The sequence below is a fragment of the Podarcis raffonei genome, chromosome 1 (assembly GCF_027172205.1).
Source record: "Podarcis raffonei isolate rPodRaf1 chromosome 1, rPodRaf1.pri, whole genome shotgun sequence".
In the NCBI taxonomy this organism is placed as follows: domain Eukaryota; kingdom Metazoa; phylum Chordata; class Lepidosauria; order Squamata; family Lacertidae; genus Podarcis; species Podarcis raffonei.
The window spans coordinates 113850319-113873147 of record NC_070602.1 but is presented as its reverse complement, the minus strand read 5'-3'; the positions used below and the strand labels follow the sequence as shown (position 1 = coordinate 113873147).

At 42.8% G+C, this 22829-nt stretch overlaps 1 protein-coding gene across 4 annotated transcripts in view; it reads right to left on the bottom strand.

Annotated features, from left to right (window-relative positions):
- Positions 1-1349: 1349 nt before the first annotated feature.
- Positions 1350-22829, bottom strand: part of CCDC141 (coiled-coil domain containing 141) — a 109238-nt gene continuing 87758 nt past the window's right edge. For 3 of the 4 annotated variants that reach the window (XM_053409807.1, XM_053409813.1, XM_053409819.1), the window contains exons 22-29: positions 22218-22340; positions 20856-20933; positions 18383-19272; positions 15339-15511; positions 3452-3606; positions 3223-3352; positions 2977-3133; positions 1350-1878 (exon numbers count right to left, since the gene is read on the bottom strand). In XM_053409807.1, the coding sequence (XP_053265782.1) occupies positions 1797-1878; positions 2977-3133; positions 3223-3352; positions 3452-3606; positions 15339-15511; positions 18383-19272; positions 20856-20933; positions 22218-22340 (1788 nt within the window). In that variant the 3' untranslated portion in view covers positions 1350-1796. The remainder of the gene's footprint in view (positions 1879-2976; positions 3134-3222; positions 3353-3451; positions 3607-15338; positions 15512-18382; positions 19273-20855; positions 20934-22217; positions 22341-22829) is intronic. The other variant, XM_053409829.1, reaches the window with a different exon arrangement.

Below are 22829 nucleotides of genomic sequence, written 5' to 3'. Positions count from 1 at the left end.
ATAGGCCGAGGGAGCCGGCGTTTGTCCGCAGACAGCTTCCGGGTCATGTGGCCAGCATGACTAAGCCGCTTCTGGCAAACCAGAGCAGCGCACGGAAATGCTGTTTACCTTCCCGTCGGAGCGGTCCCTATTTATCTACTTGCACTTTGACGTGCTTTTGAACTGCTAGGTTGGCAGGAGCAGGGACCGAGCAACGGGAGCTCACCCCGTCATGGGGATTTGAACTGCCGACCTTCTGATCGGCAAATCCTAGGCTCTGTGGTTTAACCCACAGCGCCACCCGCGCCCCTGTGATAAGGGTAACAGCCTTCAAATTGTGAAGCTTCAAATTACGTACACCCGCATTATGAAATCATCCCAGTCAAGCAAGGATCTGATACTATTGTGTTGTGAATTTCACCACCCTGGCAGCCAGTAACAAGGGTGAGGAAACTCCCAACATAATGATGAGTGCATTATAAAGTAAAGGGGGGAGAACTCATTATAGAGGTGCCATTTTGTGTGTGTGTGTCACTCATGTGTGTTTCATCCTGAGCATCATTGACATTTCTTTTAAAAAGCTCAATATAAAGAGCAAGATAGGGACTCCGTTGTCAGAGAGATGCTTTGAGTTAATTGCTCTGATGTGCCAGTGTGGCGTGTTTGGAATAATAGTGGGCAAGCCAGCTTTCATTTTGGTATAGCTTCCAAGTCTGGCCGCAATGCTAACTGTCCACTCAGAACAAAAGTAAAGCACTCCCCCCCCCATTTGACTTTTTCCTATGAAAATTGGATGGAGAAATAAAATTTATCTTTGTACACCAGACTAGTTTCTACACACCCTCACACATCCCTCTCTATCCTCCACCCAGGTAACTAAGAGGCAAGATCAGAGTTCAAGGACATATTCCAGCTAGGCAAAAACACTCGAGGAGGATGTGGAGCAAGACTGGGGAGGGGTGTTCCAAGGACCTGGAGGGACACATTTATCTTGTAATTTTATGCTGTGAACTGCTCTCAGATCTATGGATGAAGGGCGACATAGAAATTGAGTTAATAAAATAAACATTTGTCCCCAAGGCCTGAGGATCCCCACCCCTGTTGTAAGGGATACTGCTTGTGTACCTTTGGAGTGCAGACGGTTTCACTGGTGGTCTGAAAACACTGCTGTCCCAGGAAAACTACCTGGGTGGATGCAATTGGGCCAGCCCAATTTCCTCTCTGCTATGAAACTGTCTTTAAAGTTGATGGATGAACACAGTAAGCCTGCAGCTTTAAACACATTTAACTTGTGTGCATTCAGCTTTACGCATATGACAAAAATTTGAAAAGGGGAGCATGGTTCGGGGGCAGGGGGGGGATGACTTTGCCAATCCTGCCAGCCATTGAGCCAAATTGGTTTTGACCAAACACAATTTGGGCTTTGAGTTCGATCCCTGGAACTTAATCACTGCATAAGTTGTGGACTTACTGTAGACAATAATATGATCACGTAGTGCAACTCCAACCTGAACCTTTTGGAAAGAGAAAGTAATAAATTTAAAAACTTTGAATATGCCCTCACTGGGCCCAAAGAAAGGTTCACAGGAGTTGATGATGATCAAAAGTCTTTACGATCACGTAAAATAAAACTTCTGGGTATTCTGAACACAAGAGATAACCACGCAATCTGTGCCACCTGCTGTGTGATAATTCTAAAACCATTTTGGGAAACATTACGAAGAGCTTGCTGGGGAGGCCATTTCTGAATATCCTCGTGATTCTGAAACTAACATCTCGTACTGTATTTCTCCATTAATGTTTGTTGCTTGAATGACTCAGGCTACATCTTCCAACTCTTCTGCTTGCAGTCTTGATGGAACTTTGGGGTGGTGATTAAAGGACAGCTGTATGGTTTTTCTGTAGTCAAAAGAAGGAAGTCCAGTTTTCTAGTGCAACCAGGATAGCTGGAGATCACAACCAACCATTACCACCAGGGCTTAAGTTGTTTCCAGGCTCACTAGAGGTCAACCACTCTTTGAACAACAGGGCTGTGGTTCTGGAATGCATGAAGTCACATTTAAAAGTGCCACCACTGGGCAACTTCAGTCTGTCTACACATTCTTGGATTAAAGAGGAGGTTTTTCAGGACACATGGCATAGTTCGCAGGCAGGTTTAAGCCCCGACACCACTATTTTTAGACACTAAGTGCTGATTATCACTTCCTCTATGTGGGGCATTCCAGCCACGCTCCATACAAAGAAAAAACCACGCCAAACTTTATCAGCTAGTATTACTGGTGCTTCATGAATGTTAATAATCACCAAATAGCCACTTCCCCAAAGTGCTGTGAAAGTACGTGGTAAACCATTTCAAACTGCTGGTGGGAGAATCGCATGACTAGATTTTCACAAATGCTAAGTTAGCTGGCTGCCTTAGTGAAAAGTTTTGATTTTGTCAGAGGCAAAATCTGCAACAATGCTTGAAAATCCACACATTCTTATTGACCAGAAACCCGATTCATTAAATGACACCAACACAATTCTCAATATTTCTCCCTCCTGCCAGAGGGGATCAAAGGCTATATGTATCCCTGTTGCCCATCTTGATTTCTGAGATGACCTTAGCGCACACACACACATTCAAAAATTTTGTTAGGAAATAATTGGGATCTGAAGAGGGCTGAGGCACTTATGTGCAAGCCCATGAGGGAACAGCTGGTTTCCCTTTTCACCTACAGTCCTTTGCTCCAGTACATAAAAGGGACCCTCTGCCTTTAGATGTAGCTTTTCAAGGGGACGTGTTAGTGTGCGTGGAATAGTTTGGGACAACTGGGGTGCGCACAGCACGCAGGACACTGCACACACCCCTTTGGCTCCTTTTTGTGTGGCATTTCCTTTGATTGTTCAAAATGGCACAGTGCTAAAGGGAGAGCGCGGTATGAAATCTCTGTAAATGAAATGCTCAGATAGCTGCCGCAGGACTTTACAAGGTAAGAAAACATAAATTGAAGTTACCTCACGGAACAGTTTTTAGTTTGCCTTTGACCTCTCAAGCAACACGAATCCTGACCTTGTAATGCTTCAGGTGCATCAGCCTTCACTTTTCCTGATGAATAGCGGCTCTCCTGCTTTGATTTAGTCTCAGTTGCACTAGGAACATTTTTATTCTCCTCTGAAACAAAATGGGGATGTCAAGCCAGAGTTGGGAGCAAGGTCTTCATTTATTATACTAACGTGGCCCAATAATGTGTGCCAAGTTACCTATTACTCTTACGAAAGCTGAGCAAGAGGCCTCCCCGACTTCATTAGTGGCAATGCAGAGATATTTCCCGGAGTCAGCAAGGACCACGTTTCTTTTTAAAAGGTAATAGGTGTCCCCTAATTTCTCAATCTGCAAAACAATGAAGTACAGATAGAGGGAGATTAGCTGTGTGAAGCCAGACATGCGATGTTCTTCCCAAAGGAGCATTTACAAAACACTGTGACATACACTCGTTCCTCGGGCTGCCACCCTGATGCCATCTTTTGTCCAAATGACATTTGGCCTCGGTCTTCCAGATATTGTACAGTGCAGGTTTAAATCATCTCCTTCTTGAAGAGTAGCATGTCTAAATTTTTTAATGAAGCTTGGCTGCACTCCTTGTACTAGGAAAAGAAAAAAAGAGAAGGGGTATATTGCTTTTTTAAAAAAGGCAAAATGCTGCTGCTGAGATTGAAGTAAATGACTTCCCACAGCAAAGATTCCTTAATGGTTGAATTAGCTCCCTTTGTGTATCGCGATATACAGTAGTACCTCTGGTTGCGAACTTAATTCGTTCCGGAGGTCCGTTCTTAACCTGAGGTACCACTTTAGATAATGGGGCCTTTTGCTGCCACTACGCCACCGCAGCGCCATTTCTGTTCTCATCCTGAGGTAAAGTTCTTAACCTGAGGTACTACTTCCGGGTTAATGGAGTCTGTAACCCGAAGTGTTTGTAACCTGAGGTGTTTGTAACCCGAGGTACCACTGTAGTGAGCATGAGAGAAAGTTTTCATACTGTGTACAGGATGTAAATTGTTGGAGGTAAGTAAGCATATTTGTGTGGTGGGTAGGAGGGGTGTTAATAACCAGCAGCACACTTGGTATAGCAACTGTGATCTGCCATGTGTTTGGGGACATGCAAGAAAAATGAAAAATGAATGAAGTGGGGGCAGGCAGGGAGGAGAGAAATCCCTTCTGTGCTATTCCCCTGCTAACCAATTCCTGCATTTGATCTCTTAACATGTTTAGAAGACACACCAGGAAAATTCAGCCCCCTTTTTGCTGCCTTCCTGCAGTGCTGTGTCTACAGGCAGTGAGGCTATGGAGAAATAAAATGCCCTCTGCTTGATGATTTATGGCATGATAAAAAAAAAACTGTATCCTTTAGTTACCTAAGCTATGTATTCCTTCTGTATCATTTGGATCATTTGGGATGACAAACGGCCGAGTGCAAGGGGGCAGAGGCCTCAAAAGAGATCAGCGTCAAAGCTTTGCTAGTAGCTTGAAGCAGACTGGCAGAAACAGAATGTAGGGTTGAAAGAGGAAAGCTTCATGTGTTGCGCAACATAGAATGACGGCTGTCAATCATCCCTATGCAGGGGTGCCAACTTGAATAAAACATTGTGGGGGCCCAGGGAAGCCCCACATTGCATAATCGATCACATGACATGGTGCACACACACCATTTGAATGGCAATGCCCTTGACCTTTGTGGGGGCCCAGCCCCCTCAAAATATTTTATTGTGGGGGCTAATTGGGTCCTATGCCACTATGTTTGTAAGTGGCATGTAAAATTATTGTTTGAATGACATATTATTATTAGGCGGACATTATTAGGCAGAATATTTGCTGTATTGTTTTCAGTGTGCTGCTATAATAATAATAATAAATTATTTATTATTTATACCCCACCCATTTGGCGGGGTTGCCCGAGCCACTCTGGGCAGGTTCAAACACATATAAAAGCATGATATAACATCAAATATTTAAAAAATTTCCCGATACAGGGTTGCCTTCAGGTGTCTTCTAAAAGTTGTGTAGTTCTTTATCCCTTTGACACCTGATGGGAGAGCATTCCATAGGGCGGGCGCCACTGCTGAGAAGGCCCTCTGCCTGATTCCCTGTAACCTCACTTCTCGCAGTGAGGGAGACACCAGGAGGCCCTCGGAGCTGGACCTCAGTGTCCGGGCTGAATGATGGGGGTGAAGACGCTCCTTCAGGTCTACAGTTTAAGCAATCCTATCCGGACAAGCAATTTTACAATATGATGATATATATCCGGATATCACTTACATACTGACACATTCTTATGTCAATGTGTTTTTAAAGTTTTATTTTATTGGCATGTTTTACTGTACAGTTGAACCTCGGTTTTCAAACATAATACATTCCGGAAGACTGTTCGACTTCTGAGGCGCGTTCAAAAACAGAAGCATTTTCGGCATTCGGGTTCAGAAATGTTCATCAACGGAGACGTTCGAGAACCGAGGTTCCACTATATATGGTTTGATGTTCACCACTTTGAGGATTTTGTTGATTAAGAGGCTTATAAATAGTGTTTTAAAAATTATATTATGAGGACTCTGTACTTCCTAGTTGGGTGGGGGTACAGCTGGGAAATAGTTATCCGTTATTCGCTCATGCCACTTTAGCACGTATCTGGATTTCAAAGTTGTCCGAAGAAAGAGCAACTCTGACTTGTTGGCAGTAATCCAGTAAGACTGACTGCAAAACAGGTGGCTGCTCACTATGGGGTCTAGTATGCTGAAGTAGTTTCAAAGTGCACAAATCTGCCTAGTCGCACTTGTTGATAATACAAATTCAGGCAGTGGATAGGATCCAAAGAACCAGATTCCTAGTTCTGTCGCACTTGAGATTTTTCTGTCAGCCATGCTCTATACTACATGCCTAAGAGCTTTTAAAATGAAGAGAATTTCGAAAGTAGTTTGTGATATGCCACGATGATCAGCCGTTCAAAGTGGGAGGCTAAGTCACAAAATCCCATTGGCCACACACCAGTCCCCGGAAGCTTTTAAAGTAGCAGTTTGCCTTCCCCAAAATGTCTTTGCACTTGTTTACACACACGGACACTATACAGAGTAATCATCATGTGCCAGAAAGCATAATGTGATAAGCATTCCAGGGGGGCAAGGAAGAAAGGAGCCTGCTTTCATTTTTTTTAATTGAAATTGGCATAGCTTATTTAATTTATTAACTTGATTTGGTCTTTGAGGGACTCGCTGTTAGTGGTCCCCTGTGACTCAGACGCATGGCTTGTATGAACCAGGGACCACCCTAATGCTGCCAAAGCTATTTCACAAGAAGAAATCAGCATAGGGTTCAAAGGAGCCCCTTTGGCAGTGCTTAACATGGAAGATTACTTCCCATAAAGCTCTGCACCCACAAGTTCATAAAATCATAGAGATGTAGAGTTGGAAAGGGACCCTGAGGGTCATCATTCTAATCTAGCACCCTACAATGCAGGAATCTCAATCTCCACGGCAGATGGCCATTCAACCTTTACTTAGAAACCAAGAAAGGAGAGCCCACCACATTCCAAGGGAGTTGAACAGCTCTTACCTTCAGAAAGCTCTTCCTCATGTTAAGTTGGAATCTCGTTTATTGTAGCTTGAAGCCACTGGTTCGAGTCCTACCCTCCGGAGCAAGAGAAAACAAGCTTGCTCCATCCTCCATGTGACAGTTCTTTATATATTTGAAGATGTCTATAATATCTCCTCTCAGTCTCCTCTTTTCCAGGCTAAACACACCCAATTCCCTCAACTATTCCTCACATGTTTCCAGAGACTCAGCTACATTAGTAAAAAAAATAGTGTTTTGAATGTGTTATAAACATACAACACCGGATGGCGTTGGGGAGTATTAAAAAATGATATGTGATTTTCCATAGCGGTTTTGTTGTTGTTGTTATAACAATTTAATTTCTGACTTATTTATAGCATCCCCACCCCCGGTGTGTCAATCCACTCCGGTGTAGTCTGACCAAGGCAAAAAATAGTGGTACTGTGATTTCCCTTGATCAAGACACTATACTTCTGTTTATGCAGCCTAGAATAGCATCTGAATCTGGCTTCTCTAATACCACCTAACTTCAAGTTTCCAAAGATTTACTGGACAGTATTTTCATCTAGATAGCCTGTTTAAGGTGTAAAATTAAAAAATATCATTTACCCTGGACTAAGCAGTAGCACACAAAGGGTTCTCCTGGCTAAGAAACAGTGCAACATGCTTAGAGCCATGTTAGGAAGTCGAGACAGCTTCATAATTTTGAATATTATTTCAGAGAAACACGAAAGCTATGGTTTTTCTACTCCCCTCCCCAAAGCTTGGTAACACATCCATTTTAATAAAATAGATTTTGCTGGTTACAGAGGCTCGGCTGGGATATTATTTTTGCTTGGTAGTATGTAACTATGTAACTGAATAGCTATATAACTGCACACCCTGGTTGAGCAGGGAATTACAGAGACTTTTTTAAACTCACCAGCCTCATTGCCCTGAACCAAGCCTTATAATAGTATATTTCAAACATGTATTACAGTGACATCTCTGCCCAGGCTGCAAGAACACAGCTCTTGGCTTTCGTTTTAAAAATTGCTGGCCACTCGTATTCTGTTGCATAGTGTTTGTACATGGTTTTTGCGTCAGTGTCTCGTGGGTAGGCCCTATATTTATATAGTTATTTGTTTTTATTGGCATTGTGAGAGAGTGCAGAGTCCATAGCTTGGTTGGTTGCAGTATGGTTTGTTTGTTTGTTTGTTTGTTTGTTTGTTTGTTTGTTTGTATGTGTGCATGGGGTTGCGGTGTGTGTGTGTGTGTTGTGTCAGATTAGCCATATGCAGCACCAGATTTACGTATAAGCTAAACAAGCTATAGTTTAGGGCCCCACTGTCTTGGGCCCCCCCAAAAAAAATTAAAGGAAAAAAAATGGATGCACATTTCCAAAATATAAGATAAAAAACAAATAAAATAAAACCTACATGTAGCAACAGTGTTTTGTGTTGTGTAGACTCCTATTATGTAAGTAATGGGCCCCGCCTGCTAGCCTGCTCCCTAAAATATCACTGGTTTGCTCATTTCTATATTTAGGGTGCCTACATTCTGCATGGACTGGTTGCATGGCAACATGTGCAAATGACTTTAGATAACTATTAGGTCCATAAATTACGATATAGCATATATTCAACACACAAAAACTGCAACAATTTGTTGTTGACAAAGGACAGCTGGACATATAAAGGGCCCCATTACCTTCAGTAGCTTAGAGCCTCATTAAACCTAAATCTGGCCCTGGTCATATGAATTGAAAGTGGAGACGCTATAGGTATTGTTTTTGTTTCACAAAAAATAAAAACTTTTTTAAAATTGCTGGCTGCAGAGATGGAAATCAGGCAGGTGCAGCCTAGGCAGAACTGGGTGGATTGTAGGGCAAGGATGGTGAACCTGTGGCTATTGTCCAAATTTCACTGGACTACATTTCCCCTCATCCCCAACCATCCCCAACTAGAAGGGACTTATGGGAGTTGGAGTTCAGTAACGTTTGGAGGGCCACAGGTTCACCACACCTTCTGTAGAGATGTGACGGAAAGAGCCAAGGCAGATTATTATGTGCCGGGAGAGAACTCAAGCAAATTAGAGTTCATTGACTTTCTCAGCTTCCAATAAACCCCTTTCAGTTGTACAGAACTCTTTTTATGGAGCTCCTTCCCCAAAGAGGTTTGCCGGGCACCATCTTTGTTTGCTATTCCATGCCAGATGAAAATTCTATTCATCCAGGGCATCCAAACGCTATAGATATTTTATGACAGAAAACCTTGTGAAGGTTTTGTTTTTACTGCTATTAATTTTTGTGATTATTTGCTTGGCTTTATTGCTTTGTTGCTTGTTTTAGTTTTTATTGATTATAAGGGTTTTAATGTCGCCTGCTCTGGGATTCCTGCTGAGTGAGGTAAAAATATCTAAAAGAAATAAACAAGCCTGATAGAACACAGTTTTACCACATTTGATTGGCAAGCCTGTACTTGACTGTCATAGTCCATGGGTTCATTAGGAAGAGATACCCATGAGCATGAAAAAAAGAGAATATGTTGTATCCTGCTTGCTTATTAATTGCTTTTATTTTCTACCACAACTCCTTCCTCCTCAGAGTATCTGTTAGGCAGTGCCTCTACATCATCAAAATGGGCCCTTTATTTTATTGAATTGGAACATTTCCTGGGATACCAGGAAACATATACCAACTTGCCTTTGCACCTATCACAGCTCTGCTTCTTATACTCCTGGCCAGGTTCCTGGTTATTTATATTGCTTCATACCAGGAAATCCTGACGGCTAATTCTGTCCTGCAGGGAAGGAATAGGCACCATCTTTTTTCTGAGCTGAGGAGGGATTTTAAAGAAGCCCGGTAAAGTGAAGCATCCCTGGAGGATTTAATAGGAAAAACATAAGAATTTGTCTCATGCCAAACCACCAGGTCCATCTATCTCTCAGTACTGCATACCTTCTAACATTTATCTAATGAAAATTGGGACATCCTATTCCATACCTTCCAACATTTTTCTGATGAAAACAGGGACATCCTAAGGAAAAAATGGGACATTCTGGGATCAAATCAGAAACTGGAACGGCTTCTGTGAATCCAGGGCTGTCCCTGGAAAATAGGGACACTTGGAGGGTCTGGATTGTTTACTTTGACTAGCAATGGCTCTCCCAGAGTTTCAGGTGGGGGTCTTTCCCAGTCCAACCTGGAAATGCAAGGGATTAAGCTTGGGGGTCGTGTACCCTTCTACCCCACAAAATACCACAGTTCCCCAAAGCATTTTCCCACAGCAGAAAGAATGCACACCCACCATACCTCAGAAGCACATTCAAAGCATATTTCCCTCCCTCAAAGACTTCTGGGCCCTGCAGTTTCTTAAGGGTTGCTGGGAATTGTAATTTTGTGAGGAGTAAGCTACAGTGCCCAGAATTCTTTGAGGGAAAGTATGTGCTTTAAAGTATGTAGGCAGCCCCAGTTGGGTTAATGTCTTAGACCAAGAATAGGGGAACTTTTCAGCCTGAAGGGATAAGTCCTTGTCCCCACGAGTCCTGCAGGCCAAGCTTGACAGCTGAGTGCTGTCTTGTCTATGGCAGATCCATTCCTTGATCTAGACCAGGATTCCAGAATGTTCTGAGCTTAAGTAAGCATTGACTAGTCCACCTCAGGGCCTACAGAGTATTGTTATGAGTTTTTGGGTACCAGACTCCCCTAAATTCCTGGGTGCAGTAAGGGTTCGAATTTAATTAGGAGGACAAAATACAAGTGACGAGCCATTAGGACAGCCAAATAGAGGGGGCTTGGTGCCCGATGGCAAACAGGAGGGGTCTCCCTCAGCTCTTTACTTTAAACTCTCCTTTTAAGAATTGAATTTGCTGTGACATGATCTAAAGGAGAAAGGTGGCAGGCTGTTAAAGTCGCAAAGCTAGAGAGAGGGTCAGAGCAGAATATCTGGTGATTGTTTTGAATCCAAAGCTGTGACTATGGGAGTAGCAAGACCCTCTTGCTGTGTTAATCCTGTGAACCCCTCCACTGTAGTCTCGGGTTGCATATATGTGTAATTAAACCATTTATCCTAAAGACACCACAGTCTCTGCTGTGCCTCATTTCCAAAAGGAAGCACAGAGCCTGGAACCCCTGGAATCTCTCACCGCTTGGGGTGGCATGCAACAGTATCCTGGAAGGGAGAAAACCAGTCTGTAGTAACTGTGGGCACAAACAAGGACTCTAAAATTAACCTCTGTGTCTAACAAGCATAGCCTCAGTCCGGGTTCTTATTTCTAAGACTCCCAGGCCTCTTGAGCAAAACAGGTGCACTCACTCCTCAGTCACCAGGCCTCTGAAGCGTGCTTCTGAATGACTTCACTTGAAACCACTGGGAAACACACTTCAGAATAAAGGCCATGTCTTAGCCTACCTGTCATTATATTAGGGGTGGGTCAGGTGGGTGTGGTTTGGGGTTTCCAAATGGAATATTTTGCATTTTCAGTGCCGTGGGTATTTAAGTGTCATACTGTCAAAATTAACCTGCTCAGGTTAATAAGAGTCCTTTTTGTGCTGTTAGGGCCCGTTGTTTAGACGCTGTTGACTAGGCTTGAAGGGAGGTGGTGTCAGAGGTGCCAACGTGAATAAAATATGGGGGGGCAGGTGAACTCCACCATACATAATCGATCACATGACACGGTGCCTGCACACCATTTGAATGGCAATGCCCATCAACTTTGCCCCCACTGCCCCCCTTAAATATTTTATGGTTCGAAAGCACATCAAAGTGCAAGTAGATAAATAGGTACTGCTCCGGCGGGAAGGTAAATGGCGTTTCCATGCGCTGCTCTGGTTCGCCAGAAGCGGCTTAGTCATGCTGGCCACATGACCCGGAAGCTGTACGCCGGCTCCCTCGGCCAATAAAGCGAGATGAGCGCCGCAACCCCAGAGTCGGCCACGACTGGACCTAATGGTCAGGGGTCACTTTACCTTTACCTAGGACCCCTCGGCCTCTTGGAGTTGGCTCCTATGGTTGTGTGGTGTTGTCAGAATGTTGGGCTTGGATCTGAGAGACCAGGTTCAAATCCCTGCTTATAACTGAAGCTCACTGGATGACATTGGGCCAACCACAGTCTCTCAATCTAACCTACCTCACAGGATGTTGTGAGGATAAAACTGGGAGGGAGACAACCATGTTTGCCAGCTTGAGCTCCTTGGAGGAAAGATGAGATCTAAAGGGAATAGTACATATTTTATTTTACGTTTTATTTTACTGGAAGTTCCCTTGGGTCACCAATAATTTCAACCGGTAAAGCTTTTCCCAGCATAGAGATCCAATGTTATTGGTTTGGGGCTGGTTTCTTTCGCAATTTGTTTGTGGCCGTTTGTTCATGCATTTTAGAAAAAGGAAGAGCTTAAGTCACAATTAGGAATGAAAGCAGAGTTGAGTTGTCACACTACCCTTCCAGACAGCATTTAACTTTAAGACATTTTGTGCCATGTAACTGCTGTGCGACAGGCAAAAGTTAAACAGGTGTCGCTTTCCTAGCCAAGCCATGAACGTACAAGGCAAAAGCAGCACCTGTCTGGCAGCTGCGAAAGACCTCTGAACTCTTGCTGGTGGAAAGGAGAGAGAAACGGGTGGACTCAAACTCCAACACTCTGTTTATAAAAGCCTGAGTACAAATATTTACTCTTTAACTCCACAAACTTTCTCAAAATAATTTAGACACACTATGCAAATAGCCTTAAGGAAAAGGAGCTCCCCACAGAAGGATGTTCGTCCCCATTACTTTGTAGGGAAAAGAGTTTCTGTTATGTACCAGGAAAGGAGTCTCCAATCAGTGAAGCATCTAATAATAGATCTGCATAGCCATATGCAGGCCTGCAACAGCACTGGCAGAAAGATGGATGGAAGCACATTTTATGTAGGGGCAGATCTGACTGCTAGACAAAGGAAGGGAGAGTAACATTGACGCAAGTAAACTCCAATTCCGCTTCTATGGAAAACACCACCTCCTCTCTCTCTTCACATAGTGAGAACTTTTTGCTCTTTGCACTTAGAGCCAGTTCACATATGAGTGCACATCGCTTGCACCAGGTGTGTGAACTGACTCCACTGAAAAGGATTGCATTTCAGGAGAGGCATGATATGAAATACATGTGTTGTGTTAGAACTGTGATGGTTCACTCACATGCGCTTGTCTTCGACTGCTGATGCAGATATCGTCAATGCATGTGTGAAACAGCTGTGTTATCTGAGACAGCATGTGAAACTATTGCCAGCGATTTTTGGAACACAACTTTTCCCCTACTTTGTTACCACCCGTGCAGTATTCCGAAAGGAGCTACAAGGAGAATTTTGTTGCAGTGTGATTCATGTATAAGGGTGGATGTAAAGGAAGATCCATTGACCTTGAAATGTGAAGTGGCAGTTATGGCCTCCTCCTGGCCGTTGGAAATTTGAATTTCCCCACCCACCAATCAACCAATTGTGGGTGAGACAGAGCTTCAGGGGGCGGAACTGACTGGGACTCCATCAGGAGTCTTCAATCAGGTCCCTTCCCCTAAGATATATTCAGGTCCGCCTCCAAATTCTGTTGCCAGTCAAGAGTTTTATCTCCCACCCTTGTTAGCGTGGTTTGCTGTATGACGTTGCTACGGATGTTTCAACCGCTGAATTCAGGGCCAGGGAGGAATTTCTCCTCCAAACAGATTGGGCCTGCCTACCTCATAGCAATCATCACAACTTTTGTTGACTAAGGCATTGGATAGGATCCTGAGTCAACAGCGGAGGAGAGGGTTATAAAAGTCTCTGCCTTCCCTCTCCAAGGAAATAGGGTATCCCATTAAAGGAATCCTGGGGGAGGTGCTTCTGTTTGTAGACCCAGACAGGGGCTGAGGGCCACAACATTCAACAAATTGGTGGTCCTGAGGAGTTGCTTCTATTTGATGCATGCTTTAGGGCAACCTTATCTCAGGAACCGACCCCCAATCAGGAGACTGGATGATTCAGGATACCCAGGGCCTAAGCCAAAACCTACTTACATCTGTAATCAATAAAAGTTGTGGCGTGTTTTGATCCAAGAACGTTGTACTGTGGTAATTCTGCTTATGCATCCCCGCTGCCTTGGCTTCTTGGAGGCAGGCTTACTGCGCCTGTGCCCAGAAGTGTAGCACATCATCTGCCCAATATATTCTGTTCATAGAACGATGATAAGTTGTCGTCTTGGATCAACTGGCCTCCCTCCCCTGCTTTCTTTGCCTCAAGGACAGGGCTGCCTAGAAGACTGATCTCCTTTCAGTTTTACATGTCTCTAATAAATCTGCAGCCAGTTGGCTAAAACTCCTCTTCCCTCCATCTTCATACCCCCTCCCTCCCTGCCATTTGTAACAGATATTCTTTCCACAGCACACTGTGCACTTGAAGATTTATTTTCATATTGTAATTTTCTTTTAAGAGATTGGATTTCTTTTAAAAAAATTAATTTCCCTCAAAGCAGTCATTATAAGAAAGAAGAAAGTTATTCTCCAAGAAAAAAAGTTACACTAATATTTATCAACCATTTTTTAAACCACATAGATACCATATATGTATGTCTCCTCTTCCTAGGAAACGGAAGGAATTAACGATGATCAACTTGTCATTTGAATTTGGTGAAAATGTACAGGTGAGCCCTCCCTTTAAATAGCATCATTTTCCCCCTTACCTTTGTCAAAACTGGCAATATATTATTCTATGAATCAAAGATATTACATCCTTCAAGGCAAGAAATTCTAATAATACAATGTTGCTCTGGCTCCCACATTTAAAAATAAAAGAATTGCAATTCCCAAGCAAATTCCTGCTAAGACTCTTAACTTGCTTTAAAAAGTATTACTCCTTCCTTATTACTTTAGCAAGGGCGTACTCATTAACATTTTATTTGCTTTATATTTTATCATGTTTTAAACTATACCACATCACCCACAAACATTTTCCTTTTAAACATCATTCTGAATTTCTTGTTCTGTTTGAAAACATTGAAGAGTGAATTAAAATGATTAATGCATCAACTATTTTCATATCTTCTCGCTTTGATAAGTTGCCATACAATCTGAAATTGGCAAAACCTAGCATTGTGCATTGTCTTAAGTGTCTGAGCTGCAAGTCAGAAAACCCCCTTTTCAAAAGCTTCTACGTGGGCCTTAAGCAAACCACTATTCTTCCAGGCTTGCAACATGGGGATAACAATACAACAATACCATCCTACCTTACAGAGTTGTTGCACAGATTGAGGCAATGGGAGTAAAGCACTTTGAATTATGCTATAAATATTCTAAGTGTATGAAACCTTGGTGGATTTTCATTAAAGCATTCACAGTATGATTATTTTTTAAAAAAACAAAACAAAAACAGGAGATAAATTGAAGTGGATGCCTGCAATCCAATCGTAACCCATAAATAATACATTTCTTTTTTATTGCTTGTGTTTCGTTCTAAAGCACAAAAAAGCCTACTAGGTGTCTTTACAAATCTCTTCCCCCCCCACCCCCAAGTAACATTGATATAGTAATGAATGAATAACGACAACCAGTGTAGCTGTGATATTAATATCAGAAGCACTGTATTCAGAGTGACTCATAACCAAAGGGGGTGAAAGGGATGTGAGGTGCAGTGAAAGGCGGCCATTTGCTGTCTTCTCCAAGTGTGAAAGTTAAAGTCCCGTGATGCTGGTGTGCTGCTGTGCTAAGTGAACAGCCAGTACGCAAGTGAAACAACCAAGTAGAGGGCACAGATGATTATCCAGTCTATTCTTTTTATAGGTGGCTTGTTACCTTGCACATGGAGAATGGCACTTGAGGAGACCGTGCCACTAGAATTTTTAGCCCGGACCACATAGAGGCCAGCGTCTGTGTCACACACCTTCTCAATGAACAAAGCATAGTTTGTGTCCTTGTGTGAGATTTTTAAGTGCTCATCTCCAGTCACTTTCTGGCCCTTCTTGTACCTGAAGCAGAGAGTCAGTTTTCAAGTCAGGTTAACATGAATGTTTGTCGAAGCAAAACAATCTGTCATGTCAAACAAGCTCTTACAGACCTATGACAGGAAGTTGGAGGTAAGGGGCAAATCGCTAACATTAGTTCCCTGCCTCCTGGTGTCTTTTATTAAAAAGAAGGGATTGGGTTTGCAACTATTTAGGGCATGTTCTTGTGGTTAAAAGGGGGAGGGAGGGAGAAGGGAAAGATTTAATTAGCAGGAAAGATGTTAAATAAAGCCTGGGATCTTGAAGTATATGTTCTTAAAGGGGAGCTTTGTGACGTTTTGTTTGGCTCCATAAAGGCAAGGCAAGAGCCCCTCTTTCATTTATATTTGGGAGCATTTATTTGACCCAAAGGAAACTGTCCTGCTGAATTGACTGGGGTTATTCTGTAAGTGAGAGAAACATCAGAACAGGGGATTATTATTATTTTGTTTTGGTTTTCATTGGGGAACATGCCCCAAAATAAAGTTTGGCAATGTTCTGTGTCTATTTTGTGTTACTAGAAAACTGTTACTGTCCCCGTGTCATGGCTAGGTATGTGCCTCATTCCACGGCTAATACCATCCTGTGACTTTGAGTGGGGAAATAGGCTATGAGAGGGAGAACTGTCACTGCAAAAACACCCAAGAATGGGTGGACATTGATACGTTAAGAAGTAGCTATGCCAAGAATTGTAGGAGGCAATTTATGTAGTCCCAGCAAAATCTATAGCAGGCATAGGCAAACTCGGCCCTCCAGATGTTTTGGGACTACAACTCCCATCATCCCTAGCTAACAGGCCAGTGGTCAAGGATGATGGAAGGTGTAGTCCCAAAACATCTGGAGGGCCGAGTCTACCTATGCCTGATATATAGTACAGTGGTACCTCAGGTTAATAACTTAATTCGTTCTGGAGGTCCGTTCTTAACCTGAAACTGTTCTTAACCTGAGGTACCACTTTAGCTAATGGAGCCTCCCACTGCCGCCGTGTAATTTCTGTTCTCATCCTGAAGCAAAGTTCTTAACCCGAGGTACTATTTCTGGGTTAGTGGAGTCTGTAACCTGAAGCATCTGTAACCTGAGGTATCACTGTATTCCCTTCTTCTTTTTTGGCAAAAAGCATATTTTGTTGCCATCAATATTAGAGCATCATAACATCTGTGCTTAGTTCCTATTGTGAAAATTCCCTCCTGGACTTATTTTTAATCATCTTTCTGTTGTAAAAATTTATTTTGTTCAAAAGCTGAACAAGCTGCAGTAACATTTTTGTATTAAATAAAATGGTGTAAGTATTAAGGTCTGCTGAAAGCTGGCAGCAGATTTCCCAAAGGAAAGATTAGGGTATTTTAAAAGCAAAAATAATTTAAGAATTGGTTAGTGACAACACAGGGATAGGTTTTAGCTGTTCCATTTGCTTCTCAACTGCATTCTGATAATAATTCCGTTCAACATGGGTTAGTTTCTGGTTTCAAAGATGTTATATGCACACACATAAAAATGTTGCCTCTCTACAATTCTGCTTTCTTTCTATGTGGAGTGCAGGTAAACTAAAGTAGCTGCAAGAGCATACACTGCAGTAAAAGAGGCAAGGAATAAAGGATAGAGGAAAGGAAATAAGTGACAATGTGAGATGATCTTAGAATCAATCTACATTTTACTTAGCTAACTAAATGTGGATTTGCAGCAAAATATATGTGGGAAAATGTCTTACTAAGATTCAGCTTGTCCTGTCTTACTATGAACCCAAGAAGCTCCATTTAAAGATGAAAACAAGTAGAAATTCCTCTTCTGCACACTCTCTTCCCTCTCTGATTTCATTACCATGAGTCTTTTTTTACCTTTTATACTGGATTTGCCCCTAAAAAACTTGTCATCAGCTCTGTATCATTCCAGAGCAAGAATCAGCAAAATAAAAGCTGTTGGCCCATATCCAAGGCCCTTCTGCTGGAAATGCATTTTCTTTCTAAGTTGGCCTGTGGAAGAATTGCCATGGGTGGTCATGGGTTGTGATGTCTGGGACAAACGCGTTGTTGGCTGGATACAGCCGAAGGACCTTGGAGTTGCTTGACTCATAGCTTTGGCATGGCTGCATTGGAATATCTTGAGCAAGACAGTGGCCTCAATCCAGAAGATTGAGTGACCAACTCTGAACTTTCACTGGGCTTTGGGGCTGTCCCTCTTACTTTCTTTTAGGAATGTAGCAAGTTGAACTTGAAACTCAGGGTGTCTGGAGTACTTATTGTTGAAAACGGGAGAATTTTTTTAAAAAGCAAAAATCCTCAAGATCAATCACTGCATACTGTGTTGGGGTTCTTTGGCTGGGAGCCTATTAGCCCCAGTTTCTCATCTGGCAAAGTGGCAGTGCCCAGTGTTTCGTAGCAGGTTGTGGTGACAAAGTCTTCTTGGGCATGCATAAATAGTAATGTGGTGCAGCGAACCCAGGACAAGGTAAATAATACCCCCATTTTTCCTCTGCTTTCTGGGTAATATGGACATTGGTCTGTCAATGTAGAGCAATCCACTCATACTCATAAGCTCTTTGAAAAGGAATTTCAATGCACTTTTAGCAACTGGAATGTTTTGTTGGGAAATTGAGATGTTTATCATTTATCTTAAAAACTTTTTTTAATATTTCGGGTGGGGCATGCTTTAATCACTTTGACATTTGAGAGTTATGGTGGCATCAAGACCTAACATTGCATGCATATTATGACTTTTGAATTGGGCTTTGGCTGGAAATGGAATCATGTGGCGCGATCCAAACAAGTAGCTCTGGTTTTCTAATTGGCGCTCGGTTATATGTGACTCTGTGGGGATTTCTCTATTTAAATTTAGGTTTTCTCATTGTAAGCTACCCACCAGGTCAGTGTTGGCTCTGGGAATCCTGTTACTTCTACTTCCAAAGTCACCGGAGAACCTTCCATGACAGTTACATTAGACAGAAGCTTGGAGAAGTTAGGCGCCTGTCCACAAAGGCTGACCATGCTGTTCTTTTCAGATATACTTTTAATCTCTTCTCGGGTGACCATCTGCCTCTGGCAGCTTCTGGTGGTGTCTGATTGAAACAGGAGATCTGAGAATGCGTTGGGTGAAGCATGCAGCCTATCTTGGCTTTTAGTGAAGTTATTTCCGTCATGCAATTGTCCCTGTGCTTCTGTCATGCTTCTGTGGACCTCGTGGCGTTGCAAACGGGTCTCGCACACTTCACTCGTCATGCAATAGGCAGGCTCTGCCTTAAGCATGCATGTGAGGGGACTGGCCTCAGGCATTTCTGGCGGACTGTGAGCAAAAGGGGACTCTGCTTTGTGTTTTGAGTGGTAGCTTAGGGTAGAGGAAGAAAAACTCCCTGGCTGATCTGACATGTGTTCCTTTCTGTGACCAGGCGTGTCAGCGTAAGCGACGGAGGTTAAAGGATCACATTCATCCATCATTCTTTTGCCGCCAGCATTTATCTGCATTTGCACGCTATAGGAGCTGACATGCAGGCTACGTGAGCTACAGCAAGGTGGCTCTTCTAGCTCTGTTTCAGAATGCAGAAGGTTGGACTCTGGTGTCTCAGAAAGCGGTGGCAGAGAGATATCATCAGGAGATATACACTCATATTCATCTCCAGAGGGCACTTCTTCTGCCAGCAGCTCGGCCTGAAAGCTATCCTCTTTGGCAGAAGACAAGAGGAGATCTGTGTCTCGTGAAACAGAATCCTCACCAGCTGAGCAGACAACTGAAATATCAGCCAATATCATCTCTTCCTAAGAAAAGAGAGAGAGAAAAAAGGAGGGAGGGAGAAAGAGAGCGGCTGAACAAAGATAATTGAATTATTATTGTTTATTGTTTCCCTGTTATGTACTGAGTTGAATAGGATTTTCATTCCCCTCCAAATATTTCTACGACATGTTTTATTTTACAGGGGAATTTAATTTCTGAAAACACAATAAATGAGCTATGTGACTGGTAGAATGTAAAAAGTATTCGTTTACAATTTAGTTACAGTATGAAATCAAGCTTATTATCATGGGACTTTTCAGTTCTATCAACAATAATAAATCCTTATAGCAATTCTTTTTAAATAAAGCAGCGCGTCGTGTCCAAAGGGCTTGGGGTGGGTAACAATTACTGGTACCCCTCTCCTTCCCATTTCCACTTCTGTAGTTCTTTCCTAGGTGTGTTCCAGACTTCTGATATCAATCCCACTCCTTTAACTCTCTTACAAATTAGCCATTTCCCCCTTAGGCTCAATCAATGCTTTCCATTCTCAAAGGTAGTCAATCCCATATCTATGCTTTAGCCTCTTTCCTCCCCAATCATTTTGTGATTTATTAAAAACAGCTGCAGCTCAGAATTCTCTCCACTCCAAATGGAATCAAAGAATCTATACTGCTAATAGTCCTCAACTGGCCGGTGATCTAATGCAGAGGCTGCAAGTTTTCCAGCACAGAAGACGTGCTTTTTCCAGCACAGAAGATGCAGTTGTAACTCAGGCAAGCGTGCAAACTCTAGGTGGGTGGAGGTGCCATCAGCCCCCTCACTATTCCTTAGCAAGGGGGCTCAGCCCCCCTAATATTGAGGGGGAGGAGGATGCTGAGCCGCCAAGGTGAGTGCAGCACAGCATCAAAAGCATGTTCTTTCTGAGCATGAGAGAGGAGGAGCCTCAGCCATTAAAGCTGTGTGTGGCGCTGGGCAAGGCTTCCGTGAGCTGCGAGGCACCCCAATCTTCGCCCCAAGGTGCCACCTCTGACCTCAGCTTTATTCAGTGAGTGAATACTCGCAATTGAACCAAGAAAGAAGGGTGCTTGTCTGTAAGTCATGCTCCTGGTTCTTAATCATTATAATGACAGGGTTGCAAAGCACCTGTCAAAAACTTTTCTACTAATAATGGACTTGCGTACACACACAATTTCAGGCAAAATTTCAAATTCATTAGCTGGTATGACAAAAATATGTTACGAATCGGTGATCCGGAGTATAGTATGCTACCCTCATTAATAATAAATCATGCTGTGCTATGTAAAAGACTCTTGAAGAATAAATGCAGGTGGCTTAGATGAGACAATCGTATTTTTTCAACAGCGTGTAGGAAACTGAATTGAGAGTTTCATTGGGCTAGCACTAGGCACTTTTAGAGGACGTTTGTGCCAAGGAGCTAATTACCGGTATGTAAGCCTCAGACAAAAGATGAGTCCAGTCACTAAAGAAAAGGAACACAAGGAAACACTGCAACAAAAGTAATCTATATAGGTAGGTTGGGAAATTTTCTTATTTTTGTTTTCTGAATGCAAGTCATTTTGCTTTGAATAACCTTGGTTTACAAACATTTTAGAACAAAACCGATTACCTTTCTAGTGTTGGCAGAGGCAACGGTGTTCACAGTCTTAGTTGCAACTGGGCTTTCAGCTAATGTGCTCAACTCCATCTATAAGTAAGCCAGTAAGCAAATAAAATGAGTGCATTGAACATGGACACTAAGAAAGCTAAATGGCTCAATATGTAATCAATTGTTTCCCTAAAGATATATTTTCAAGATAAGGGATTATTTCTTCAGCCGAATCCCACAAGATTCTGGATGTGTGTTTGCGTGTCCCAGTTGCATTAGGCAGAGGTAAACCAGTTTGGCAAATGCACTGGCTAAGTATCCGCCTTAACCAGCCCACCTACTGGTTGAACTCACAATTGGGTCGGAAATGGATCAAGTGTGCCGTTCATGCGAACGTCGCATCATGGAAGGGGTGCTATGGTACTGTTCCTTCCCAGATCCTTTTAACAGGCTACCCTGATGTTAAAGGATGCCACTCAATGGCTTATCTACCAAAGTCATTACGTTTTGTTGTTGTTGTTTAGTCGTTTAGTCGTGTCCGACTCTTTGTGACTCCATGGACCAGAGCATGCCAGGCACTCCTGTCTTCCACTGCCTCCCGCAGTTTGGTCAAACTCATGCTGGTAGCTTCGACAACACCGTCCAACCATCTTGTCCTCTGTTGTCCCCTTCTCCTTCTGTCCTCCATCTTTCCCAACATCAGGGTATTTTCCAGGGAGTCTTCTCTTCTCATGAGGTGGCCAAAGTATTGGAGTCTCAGCTTCAGGATCTGTCCTTCCAGTGAGCACTCAGGGCTGATTTCCTTCAGAATGGATAGGCTTGATCTTCTTGCAGTCCATGGGATTCTCAAGAGTCTCCTCCAGCACCATAATTCAAAAGCATCAATTCTTCGGCAATCAGCCTTCTTTATGGTCCAGCTCTCACTTCCATACATCACTACTGGGAAAACCATAGCTTTAACCATACGGACCTTTCTCTCTGCTTTTTAAGATGCTGGACGTTTTGTTACCTGCCAACAATTCTATAACCATGTCCTCAAACTGTACAGCCTGGATGGTCTGAACTCTGTGTCAAGGAGCTCCATGTGGGCAAGAGGCCGTGCCTCACCCTCTTATGGGGGAAGGTGTTCCCAGTTGTCCCCAGGCCCCTAACCCCACAACACTTACCCAATTGGGCAGTTTAGCATGCCAGCTGGAAAGGGAGGTCTTGCATCCCCCCCCAGCTGTGTCAAGTGAACCCTCCAGCTCCCAGTTTACCCTGCTGGGCAGCAAATGGCAGCCCCTGCAAGATCACAGTAAGGCAATATTTTGTGCCTGTGTGAATTGCTCCCCTAAAACCAGTTTTCATTGACCTGAGATTAGATGGTTAAAAAGGTTTGCAAACCTGTTGTTTTAGTTCATCTGTCTTTTCTTTTAGATTTTCCTTGCTTGTCATCTGTTTCTGTTGTGCTTCTTGCTCATCCTCAAAATTACCAGAATTTTGTGCTTTCCCCTTTAGTGAGTCTTCCTGTCAAATGGAAAAAGGAGCTATGGTAGCTGAGCAAGGCAATAAAAATAGTGACTGACTTTGTCAAACATATCCTATATAGTTATTCTTTTTAGCTTTAATTATGCCAGTAGCTTTTAACACAATAAAATATAATACAATGAAAACCAAAACTACAAGTGAACGGACATAAATGAATAAAGACACAGCAGAATCTGAAACACAAAATTGAGATAAAAAATTAAAGTAGGTGTGGGGAACCTCCAACCCTCCAGATGTTTCTGAACTACAACTCCCATTATCCACTGGCTTGGGACTGGTGGAAGTGATCATCTAAAAATGGACTATTTTCACATGCTTTTTTAAAAGGATGATGATGATGATTTATTGAATTTATATACCGCTGTATACCTGGAGGTCTCAGGGCAGTTCACCGAACCAAATCAAAATATAAAGCCACAAAATATATTGTGGTTCAAGGACCCGAACCCCGCGCAGTGGAATGAAACA